This window comes from Sylvia atricapilla, chromosome 4, assembly GCF_009819655.1.
Source record: "Sylvia atricapilla isolate bSylAtr1 chromosome 4, bSylAtr1.pri, whole genome shotgun sequence".
NCBI classification, from domain to species: Eukaryota; Metazoa; Chordata; class Aves; order Passeriformes; family Sylviidae; genus Sylvia; species Sylvia atricapilla.
In genome coordinates, this window is record NC_089143.1 from 49,547,197 (window position 1) to 49,559,302 (window position 12,106).

Here is a 12,106-nt window from a genome sequence, read left to right on the forward strand (position 1 = left end):
ATTATGCTGTAATATTGCACATATACATGTCCTACTTTTCTGTATCAATAAAAGACCATCCCAGCACCTTGGTGAAACATCCTTCTGCATTGATGCATTGTTTGTCCTGAGCCCTTACACATTTTACATGTGTCCTAACTTAAACAACTGCAACATAGGTGCCCCCAGTTCTCTTTCTTTGCTGAATAAAATTGAAAAGACAAAGCACTTGCCCTTTATTGAGCAGCTACTTCACTCAACACGTAAGCAGAAAGGTAAGAGTTCACACAGTTTAAATAGAAGTGAATTACTAAACAAGTTTTCCCATCAAGTATGAGATACGGAATCAAAGAGAATCCACAAGTAATTAGCAAGTACTGTATCGCCCTCTGCAGTCAATGGGTAAGTTCTGCAAAATTAACCTGGGCACATTCCTTGCAAAGATCAATTAAAAACCTCTACAAGTAGAAACTCAGCAGAACTAACCTTTTTTTTATAATAATTCTTACTTGTTGGAATCATAGGAACACAACACAGAAACTTTTTAGTTCTTGATATAAATGCTCCACCTGTTAAGGATGTGCAAAAGTATGTTCTGCTGCTCCTTCACAATCGGTCAGATTCCTCATTGATACTTCTAGCAATTATTCTCTCGAAATGTGACAAAAGTTTCTCACAGCTATTTCGTTTTTTTTTTTTTTTTTTCTGGTTGCTTCTAATAAATATCCAAAATAAACCACATTTTTTTAAAGGTATATTAGCTGATCCGTCAACGACAGAGAAGTATATTCTAGAGTTCAGGTATTGCAACACTTTATTTAACACATAACTTTAACAGGGCATTTTGCTGAGATTTTTACAGCACTGTATTAGTTTCACCCTGGCTGGATGCCAGGTGCCCCCCCAAAGTCGATTTTCTATCACTCCCTCTTTTGAACTGGAGAAGGTAGGGGAAAAAAAAAAAAAAAAAAAAAAAAAAAAAAAAAAAAAAAAAAAAGCACAACAGGTCAAGAAAAGAGCAGGAAGATCACTCACCTGTTACCGTCACGGGCAAAACAGACTTGGAGAAATAGACTAAATCCTTTACCAAGGAAATCAAAGTAGGATAATGGGAAATAACAGCAAATCTTTAAACAATGTAGTGTTTGAATACTGTTGCAAACGAAACTTAACTCACATTATGGCCACCTTAATTCTTAACTTGAATGTCTCCTTAATTCTTCACCTTCTCAGCCTGTGACAGGACTCAAGGAAACAGCATGAACCTAAGTCAGGGGAGGTTTAGGTCAGATATCAAAAAAGGTTTTCCACCCAGAGGGTGGTTGGACACTGCAGCAAACTCCGCGGGGAATTAGTCACAGCACCGACTCGGAGCTCACACAAAGCATTTGGACAATGCCCTGGGCACGGTGTGACCCTTGGGGTGTGCTGTGCAGGGCCAGGAGCTGGACTAAGCGATCCTCATGGGTCACTTCCACCTCAGCAGAATCTGTAATTCTCTTATTAACACTGATGGTGCTGCATGACAAAACTGCTTTCTATTCAAGCACCTTCTTTCCAACTTAAGTTATAACCCCTTGGGGTTTTTTCCCCTTGGGTCCATGAATAGAATCTTTTTTAACAAAGACCAGATTTTTCATTTTTTTTTCTCTTAAAAGAAAAACCTTTATACATTATGAACAGCATATGACCACTAAAATGCACACAAAAGTAAATGAAGGCAAATTAACAACCTTTTAAAACAAGATTAAACTTTTGAAGACCCACTCTCTTGCTCTCAGCAGGCGGCTGAAAGACTCGTATCACAAACGTTCGAGGGAAAGTGATAACAGCGTTTCATGGTTTCACAAGACAGGACTGGTTTGCCTTGGAAGGGACATTAGACATCACCTGCTTTTCACCTGGTGCCATGAGCAGGGACACCATTCACTAGCCCAAGTTGCTCAGGGCCCCCTACAGACCAGACTCCCTTTCCCCTCAGCGCTAAGTCCCGCTGACAGTAACACACAAGCGTTTATAAGCCCCCCGGACGGGGAGCGCGGGCCGGGGCGGGTCACTGGGGCTGCCCTCCCTCCCGCGGCCGCGTTCCCCCGGCGACGCCCCGCCCGCCGCCGCCGTTGCTGCGGAGGGGCCGCGCGCTGTCCCCGGGCCGGGCCGAGCCGAGCCGGGCCGGGCCGAGCCCCCGCCCCAGGGAAGGGCAGAGCCGAGCCCGCCCCTGGCCCGGACACGGGCCCCACGCCGCCCTCCCGCCGCAGCCGCACTCTGAGACCCTCATCAGCCCCAGAGGTCGGGACCTGCTCCCTGGGAATAGCAGGAGAGAAGGCGAGGGTCTGAGCTGCCACGAGGACTGAGGAAAAGCATCGCTCAGCCGCACCAGGACCCGCGCCGAGCACAGGGCCAAAGGGGAAGTGTCGGCCAGAGCCGTGCGGCAGCCCGAGCACGGTGTCGGTCACAGAGGCCGGTCCAGCAGCGCAAGCCGCTGAGCGGCTGCAGGTGCCGCGGCTAAACATCAGCCGGAGACGCGCCGGGACAAGGCTCCCGAGGCACCGCGGGCAGGGCACAGCATGGATGATCAGCCACCAGCATTAGACCCTCCGCAGGAACCAGAAAGTGCAGAGCCACAAGATGCCCATGGACGTGGCCATGGCCCTTACCAGCCACACGAACCGGGTTATGGTCTTGACCAGCCCGGATACAACCCGTATGAGGATGAGGTTCCCGATCCCCAGACTCGGATGCTGGCAATCAAGAATGCAAAAGCCTATTTACTCAAGACCAGCACGAAATCTGGCCTGAACTTGTAAGTCTGAAAAAGGATCACAGTCAAATAGGGTAGGAAGTATGAGGGGAGAGAAAGGTAAAAGGACAAAGGGAGGTACATATCGAATGGGATAATGTTACATCTGCAATATGTCATCACTAGTGATACTTGCATGTGTCCAACGTCTTTCACAACCAAAATTCCTAATGGAATTTTATAGAGAGTTCAAAAAGAAATCGTTATGATAGAGAGTAAGTTTAAATTCAGATTCAGCTAATAGACAGATGGGGTATATACTAGAAATGGAAGATGGGAATGCTCTTAAGTATAATCACCGTTGTTTTAACTCTAAATTGCCTTAATGTTCTATGATCCCCTTTCTTCTAACTATTCCAATGATTTCTCCAAAGATTCAGATGATTAGCCTTTACTTTTTTTTACTAAAATCATAATATTCTAAGACTTTTGTATAGTAAGCCAACAATATTTACATTTATATGACAGATACGATCATTTTGCTAATATACTAACAAAGGTCCTGGATGAACAGCCCACAAATACAGTAGACATAATTGAGAATATCAGCAAGGATGTGAAGTGGGCTCAGTTTCGGAAAAAAATGGACACTCTTCGAGATGAACCTCTGATCTCTCCAACATTTGAAGCTGCAGAAAAGTGTAAAGCTTTGTTCGTCAAGGAATTTGGAGATGAACATGAAGGAGTAGAAGAAGAGATGGTGAGTTATTATAGGAGTGAAACAGGTACCAAATATACCAGGGAAGACGTGGGCGGATGGTGGGAAGGGAAAGGAGAAAGGGAGGAAGTTGTGGTCTCTCCTGTAGTGCTGCCTCTCGTGACCATACAAATAATTGCAGTCACAGCTCCATGTACCCTCTTCACAGCTGAGCTCCTCCCATGTCTAGTTCCATAGGAAAAAAAAACCCCATCTGGTTACTTAATTGAGATTTTTTTCTTGTAGTAAATCTAATATCTTCAGCCTTTCTAATCAGGGATGTTTGAGAGGTGATAAACAGAAAGTAAGGTTTATAACATCTCCTGTATGCCAGTTCAGCACAGAACATTGCATCCAAGTTTATTTTATTCATATAAAGGGATGTTTCCTTATTGAAGTGACCATAGTTCTTGATACCAGTTAGACAATATTGTGCACAGCTGCTACTGTAAAATAGCAGAATGCAGAATTTTGTGATTCTTCCAGCTCCTGCTGTGGTTCCAGTCTGTCCTTCTCCAACTGAAACAAAATATGGTTTTAATGAAGAGCTAATACAATTGAAAAGCCACTTCTTAAAACAGGAGTTTTCATTATTCAGTTGCTTATATGCAGAAGCATTTTTACCCAAGGAAAAATGAGAATTCTAATAATGAGAAATATAAGAATATAAATGAGAATTATAATGGCCAAGGGGAATCATTCAACAAGATGTTGATTTTCATATGAAGTTAACCAGTATATATGCAAATGAATTACCACTGCAGAGTACAAATAGCAACCACAGAAGAGATAGTCCTTCATCTTTTCCATAGCTTGTTGTATATCTTGCATTAACAGTATAATATGCTGAAAATGGAAAAAAAGTAGGGTATTTCAGAAAGGAATTCTGAATTTTTCATACTCCTGTCAATCTTGCTTTGATATAAGAAATCTGTCAGATCCAAAGAAATTCCATATGAAACTAGGACTGATTCTTCCAAACTCCCTACCCTGTCATGTCCAACTTGTGATAACTCTCTGTGTTATATAATCACCTGCCTCCCCATTAAATGAGATGGGTGGTAGAGCAAAGGGAAATAATCAATTATTGATCTAGTTCTGCTTCTGCTGAAGCCAGATGGAGACTTACAATGGACTTTGATAAGAGCAGGGGGCAATATTTCAAAAAACTGCAGAGAGCTGTATGCCAAGCAACGTTCACCCCAGAGAAATGTTGCTGGTCAGGTGCCTAAATACAGAAAATCTGTATTATCTACAACACAAGGCAACAGAGTGTCACTGTTTGCAGGCATGGAGTGAGCCTCTTAGATGACATGCCCTAGCACTGAATCCCTTGTAGATCTTGTGTAAGAATGCTGACTTGCCTTATTTTGCAGTAATTAGGAGTTTGAATTTTGAAATCCTGTGTTCTAAGAGCTGCAGTTCATCTGCGTTCTCTTCTTTACCACTAAAAGACTTTTAATTTTTCTAAATGATAGTAAAAAGAGTAGTGAATGAATGTCTGCATAGCACTTTGAGATAATGAGTGGCACAACAGGAAAGTAAAGTATAATGTTCAGTAGATAACATGCTCAATTTTTTAAATTGATAATTATCCTATTCTTTAGCTCTAACTCTGAATCTTCTTTTCTAGGGACAGCCCACTCTACCAAATGTGATGGAAGCAGCCTTTTATTTTGAACAGGCTGGAATTGGCCTGAACAAAGATGAATCCTATTACATATTCCTTGCCCTTAAAAACCTGATTAATGTTCAGCCAATACAGACCTGTCGCTTCTGGGGCAAAATTTTAGGTCTGGAAATGAACTATATTATAGCTGAAGTACAGTTACGGGAAGGGGAAGGGGAAGAGGAGGAAGAAACAGGAGAGGAAGGAGAGGGAACTACTGCAGAAGGAGAGAAAGAAACAGGTGAGGCTGGAGAAGATGAAGAAAAAGAAGCTGAACCACCAAAGTCCACCTATAAACCCCCACCTCCGATCCCAAAAGAACCAAATGGGACTGGGACTAATAAATATGTCTACTTTGTCTGTAACGGGCCAGGCAAACCCTGGGTGAAGTTGCCTCCGGTGACACCAGCCCAGATTGTCTGTGCCAGGAAAATCAAGAAGTTCTTCACAGGTTGGTTGGATGCTCCTATTGTGAGCTTTCCTCCTTTTCCTGGAAATGAGGCCAATTACCTGCGTGCACAGATAGCTCGAATCTCAGCAGGAACCCATGTCTCTCCCACTGGATTTTACCAGTTTGCAGAAGAGGAAGAAGAAGAAGAAGAAGGAGCAGATACATATGAAGAAAACCCCGAGTTTGAGCCTCCTCCTGTGGCTGAAATGGTGGAGTCCCTGGCCACGTGGGCACACCATGTCAAGGGTATTCTAAAGCAGGTGTGTGCCAGCATAGCTCACATGGACCTTGGATACCATTCACATGCGCTTGTAGGGTTACAGAATGTGAATGACACTCCTCACCTGCACATGCAAACTATTCACAGAAATGTTACTGGGTTGAAAGATGTTTATACAGAAAATACATTTTATATTGTATATGATACCAAAATATCTTACACATAAAACATGTATTTTATATGGTATATAATATGTAAATATTTTGCATGTATTTGCATATACCATCTGTTTGTATGTACGTATGTGTGTGTGTATATATATATATATATACACGTATGTGTGTAGATACATATATGTGTGTGTGTATATATATATATATTTAGGAACCTCTAGGTTTAGTATGTTTTCCAGTGATCTGTTCTTGAGATTGAAACCTATCTTTAAATAACAGTATGGAGCTACACGCTGATGAATAACTATTATTTCTTGCAATCTTCTGTATTAGGTTTTCTGCTTTGAGATCCTTATTTGACAAAAATGTCAAATGTTCTCTTTTCTTGGGTAGGATGCTGAAAAGCAGATAGCTTATGCTTGTATGCTAAATAGAGCTTACTTGGTGTTTTCTTCTGGTTAGTTTTTTGTTTTATACTTTCTGCTGTGAAACATTCAAATGAAAAAACTTGAAAACATATTCTATCAGTCTAGTGCTAGAAAGAGGTATTACTAATTTGGTTTTCATTGCTGGACGGTTTGATGGCCAGTCTACCAGTTCAAGAATGCTAGTATAAAATAACAGCAAATGATAGGAAATCAGGTTTAAACTTACTACCAGCAAAACAATAGTTGTAAAAAATAAAATTTATATGCATTAGAATCTTAAGAACATTCTCTTATGTTTCTCTGACTGGTAGCCAAATAACAAGGCAGGTTTTAAAAAGAAGGGATAAGTCCATAGTTCATAGCAACTGGTAATCTTGCAAGAATAGAAAGCAAACTGGCCAGGAACAGAAGAATACAAAATGACAAAAAGCTGATGACAGAGGTATAAGGTTATTCTCAAACAGTACGCAGGAATGAATGAGGGGAGGAATGTGAGGAACATTCTGCCAGGAGGATCCATTATTCTGTTAACAATATACAGTTATGGAATACGTATTTTTCTTCTCCTTGTCCCTTTGCTGTGTGTGTGTGTGTCTGAGCCAATTGTTTTAATTAGTTTTAACTTGCATTCTTTCAGTGATCGCCTGTATTTATTACTTTTCCCCATCAATTATAGGGTCGTTGTGTTTGGATTAATCCTGTTCAAAAATCAGAGGAAAATGAAGAAGAAGATGATGAAGAGGAGGAAGAGGAAGAGGAAGAAGAACAACAGGAAGAAAGAGGACCACCCCTTCTTACTCTGATCTCTGAAGATGAAGGTATTCTTCATGGAATATTAATTTTTTGATAGAGAGTCACTAGGAATATTGTTGTTTAGCAGTAAATATTTGAAGTTATAGAACTCTGACTTCTTGGAGCAATGTACTTTGTCTGCAGTGTTTGAAATCAGTGCCTACACTTACTGTTTCTGACTTCTTGCTCTTTCTGTTGTGCAACTTAATTTAAACCTTGTTTGCATTCTGTGGAAGTCTTGTAGCTCAGTCTTAAATATTTTGTAGAGGCTCGTCAAGTCCACTTATTCATAGACAGTGTGTGTTTGGCTGTCTCCAGGCATGAAAGACATCCCTGCTTGGTCAACTCAGGCTTCTACAAACCTGATCCCGGAATATTCTGTTGCAATCCTGCAGTCTAACCGATGGCCTGGAGCTTATGCCTTTGCATCTGGCGGGTGAGAGTCCACCTGACACAGTTACAACACTGACTGTAGTGCTACACACAGGTGCCTCTCTAATACAGGCAGAGTTACTTCATTATTAATTCATTGAGTGAATTCTAACTATTCCAGAGAATGATGGGGAAGGCCACTTAAATGTGCACAGCAACAGTAAATATGTATTTAAGACTGAAAACAAATAATCAATGGAAAGGCTGGCATGAAGTTAATGGATATAATAACCATGTCAATATTTGAGCACAGTCCCTGATTTAGGATACATATTCTTGTGTCTGTGGGACTTTTTACAAAACCAGCTACATTCTGTGGTTCCAACGTTCGTTTGTTTCCACTACACGTGGTTATTATCTCCATGTATATTTCCACTACACAGTCATTCCGCCACACTGTACTGTAGTGCAGTGCAGTGACACTTCATCATTTTAAATAGAAGATGTATTAATAACCATTATAGCAGATAAAAAGAAGTGCCATGTTTAAAATTCTTCTGCTATAGGATATCTGCACCACAGTGACTTCTTGTGCAGCAGAGTAAGGATGCCTGAAAGTGTCTCTGCTAATGTTTTGTCAGGAGATGAACGTGTGATCTTTCACTTCTCTTCCTCAGGAAATTTGAGAATATTTACTTTGGCTGGGGTCACAAATACAGTCCAGAAAGCTACACTCCTGAACTGCCCCCGCCAGCAGAAGCAGAATTCCCCAGTGGGCCAGAAATCACTGAGACAGTAGACCCCACTGTGGAAGAGGAAATGGCTTTCAAGATTGCGCAGGAAGAAGCCTTAGCTGAAGCTGAGGAAGAGGAAGATGAGGAAGGGGAGGATGATTAAAATATGGAAGAAAACGAATTGATTTAAAGGTTTGAACATAAACAGCATTTTCATAATGTAGTCATTTATTTGCTGATCTCAAAAGAAATGCATTTGGAGCATGCCTTTTTTTTTTTTTTTTTTTTTTTCTGTAGGCTTTTCTTTGCAGCTATCATCCTCTCCTTCCCCACCCCTCAAACCTACCCACACTGGCATGAAGGCTTTTGTTATGTTTGTTTGACTAAGCAAACACAAACTTCCTAAACTGATACTGTTTTGAACTACCACCCACCAGATGTTCACACTGTCTTTCTAGCCCTCACTTCAATACATATATACATTTTACTTAAATAAATTTTTTTTAATTCCATGACAGTGTCATTTTTATGTGTAAAAGCGTACTATTCAGATTCAGTAGGCAGCTTATTGAGGTACGGGCTGAGGGCACGGCAGTGATACTGCTCATCATTAATGGCACTCGAGGGCTGCACCCCCAATCCCGTGCTCAGTTTTGGGCCCCCCACTGCAAGAGACATGGAGATGCTCGAGCGCATCCAGAGACGGGCAGTGGAGCTGAGGACGGGTCTGGAGCACGAGTGCTGTGAGTCGTGGCTGAGGGAGCTGGGGGTGTTTAACCTGGAGGAAAGGAGGCTCAGAGGAGCCTTCCTTATCCCTGTACAACTCCCTGACAGGAGGGTGCAGCCAGGTGGAGGTTGGCCTCTTCTCCCCAGTTACAAGCGACATGACAGCCTCAGGTTGCGCCAGGGGAGCTTCACATGGCATATTAGGAAAAAATCCTTAATGGAAAGGGTTGTCAAGCTTGGAACGGCCGCCCAGGGGAGTGGTGGAGTCACCAATCCTGGGGGTGTTTAAACGACCGGCAGTTCCTGACGTGAGGGCAGCGTTTGATTCCCGGAGCGCCGCCGTCTGGGCGCTGCCAGCAGGAGAGGGGGCGAAGGTGTCGCGGGAGAGCTCAGGGGCCGCTCAGCCCTCTGTGCCTGACCATGCTCCCCTCCAGCTTGTGCGAGTGGTGCGCTCCACGCACGGCGTGCGTCCCTCGCGGGCCAATAGGGAGCGGCTGCGGGCGCAGTTCAAACCGCGGCGGCGGTTGGGGCGGGCGCTCCGTGTTCTCGGCGCACCCGGCGTTCCCGGTCCCTCCGGTCCCGTCCCTTGTCCCTGTTCCGCTTCTCCTGGCCCGGGCGGGTATGGCGGACGAGGGCGCCGTCACGGTGTGCGTGCGTGTGCGGCCGCTCATCGCCAGGTGAGCCGCCGGGCTGGCGGCAAGGGGAAGCTCCCTCCGCACCCCTGGAGGCCGCCGTGCCGCCGCGGCTGGGGCAGGGAGGCGCACGGAGGGATCCGGAACGAGGGGCTGGCGAGAGTCGGGGTGAGGGGCTTGGGAGCAGAGTCTTCGCTCAATAAAGGTAACAGAGTGTCTCTTCTTTTAGAGAAAATGCCTCAGGAGATAAAGTGTCGCTGCACTGGAGAAGTGAGAATAATACTGTTTCCGAAGTGAATGGTACCAAAATATTTAGTTACGGTAAGAATGTGAAAGCAATTGCTTTGCTTAGATGCTTGCGCGGAACTTCGCCACTGTACTCTTGAGTGAGTCGATTGTGGTGAATGCCCTGAGCTTCCTGAAATGTCCCCCAACCTTCCCAGCTTCGTAATTTCGGAGTGTCATTGGGCACGCAAGATTTCGGGTGTAGGCAGTACTGGGATGTGCTTTTGAGGTCAGCTTCCTGATGGACGTTGTTTTCTCACTTCTGGTTCATGCTGTAGTAGCTTTAGAACGTGTGGTTTTTTTATCTGAAATCCAGTTACAAATGGACTAAACAAGGGCTAATCCAGAGCATTTAGAGAGAAAGGTATGGGAGAACCCAATCCCAAAAGTGACTAGTGTGAATGTTGTATCCTCATAACTAACTGGTTTCCTTTGAGTCTCTTCCTGCTGATGGACTCTACTTGTTTATGAGAACATAGCCACAACAAACATTTTTCCCAAAATACAGATTCAGTAAAAGCATGCACCAGGCTAGGAGTTTAACAATTAACCTGTATTGTTAGGCTTACCGTCCTTGCAGATTAATTAGCCAAAACATTTTAGAATTAAATGGGATGGCAGTTTGACTGTGTTCATCCTTCTTAGGGTTTTTGTTTTTTGTTTTTTTTACTTGTCTGTCATCTGTGTATTATGTCTTTCTTGGTTTTGTGCTTATTATGTGTTTTGAAACCAAATTTTTCAAGCTTCTAGTGGTGTTACAATGATATTTATATTTGAATTAACCTAAAAATAATTATTCAAGTTTACTGATTTTGAAGTCAGCAATACTGAATGACAGCTTGTTTTGACTTGCGATAGAGTAGATTCACATGCTTTTTTTTGTTTTGTTTCAAGATCGTGTCTTTCATTCAAGCGACAACACTCAGCAGTTGTATGATGGTGTAGCTGTTCCAATTATACAGTCAGCTGTGCAAGGCTATAATGGTAAGTTTTAAAACTCTGTTTAAATCCTTTTTGAAAAGTATTTCAGTGATAGTTGATAAAACTGAACCATCTTTCTAGGCACAATTTTTGCTTACGGGCAGACTGCTTCAGGGAAGACTTACACAATGATGGGGAATGAAGATTCCATGGGCATTATCCCTAAGGCAATTCAACATGTGTTCAAAATTATTTGTGAGGTGAGCAATTCTTTTAAACTGAAGTGACTGAAAGGGCCAATAATATCTGTGACAGTTACATAAAAGTTAATTTTAGTATCAAGAGGCTTACGAAGAAAATTAATTTATCTTGGACTATATGTTGCAGTTACTTTCCTAGCCTGGTAAAGATGAATGTTTCAAACAAAAAGCTGATGGGACTCTCTTAATTGAAATCAAATCAGAACAAAACTGAGGATGTTTCTTCTTAACCTTCCAAGGATGTTGAACTGATTACAAGTAAAAACAGGGACTCACTTGATAATGTAGTATATAAGATAATGTGCAGCTTTGTGTTTACTCTGCTGTTGTAAAAGTCTAAAAATTTAACAATTAAAGTCTTTTTTTTTAGTGGGAAGATATTATTTAGTTATTTCAGGCTTACAAAATAATTGCTAATTGCTCAATATTTATAAAAGTAAGGAGAAAATGTACATTAAAGCAGTGATTTCCAAAACATGATATGCGGAGTGCTTGCTTTTGCCTTGAGGGTTTCAGGTAATTGTTACTAGTGAAGTGAAATGATCATTGCTCCTTTAAGGAGATGCAGAGCACCATTAGAGGGTTTATAGAAGTAACTAAAGACAAGAAGATTTTCCTTGAGTCCATCGTGCAGCTTTTCCTCACCCCAATGTCCTCTACTGAGGAGGCAGGGGAAGAAGCAGCAGCAAAGTAAATCCAAGCAAGCAAAGAAAGAGAAGACAAGGTACTTCCTCAGAGAGGAAAGAGCCTAAGCAGGAGGAGGAAATTGGTTATGGAAGTGGCATTTAAGTAGGAGAACTATTGTCATGCTTCTGTAGGGCAGTTATCTTAGTTTTATAACCTGTTAGAAGTGGAATACCATTATTGCAGCTGGAAAGAGGTGGGATAGAAAAAATTATTCTTTATTGGTCGATGCTAATGTGCAGAAAGGATGAAGGGAAAGAAATCTGTGGAACAATGTCCAAAACTT

At 42.4% G+C, this 12,106-nt stretch overlaps 2 protein-coding genes across 2 annotated transcripts in view; both read left to right on the plus strand.

Moving 5' to 3' along the window:
- The first annotated feature begins 2,512 nt into the window (after positions 1 to 2,512).
- LOC136359967 (radial spoke head protein 6 homolog A-like) lies at positions 2,513 to 8,736 on the plus strand. Its single transcript, XM_066316848.1, has 6 exons — positions 2,513 to 2,779; positions 3,245 to 3,476; positions 5,107 to 5,853; positions 7,091 to 7,232; positions 7,525 to 7,642; positions 8,256 to 8,736. Exons 1-6 carry the CDS (start codon positions 2,544 to 2,546, stop codon positions 8,473 to 8,475), a joined length of 1,695 nt encoding a protein of 564 aa, XP_066172945.1. The 5' UTR covers positions 2,513 to 2,543; the 3' UTR covers positions 8,476 to 8,736.
- An 811-nt stretch (positions 8,737 to 9,547) lies between these two features.
- CENPE (centromere protein E) overlaps positions 9,548 to 12,106 on the plus strand; it is a 34,147-nt gene continuing 31,588 nt past the window's right edge. The window contains exons 1-4 of the mRNA XM_066317857.1: positions 9,548 to 9,715; positions 9,900 to 9,991; positions 10,850 to 10,939; positions 11,018 to 11,136. Coding sequence (XP_066173954.1) covers positions 9,660 to 9,715; positions 9,900 to 9,991; positions 10,850 to 10,939; positions 11,018 to 11,136 — 357 coding nt within the window. The 5' untranslated portion in view covers positions 9,548 to 9,659. The remainder of the gene's footprint in view (positions 9,716 to 9,899; positions 9,992 to 10,849; positions 10,940 to 11,017; positions 11,137 to 12,106) is intronic.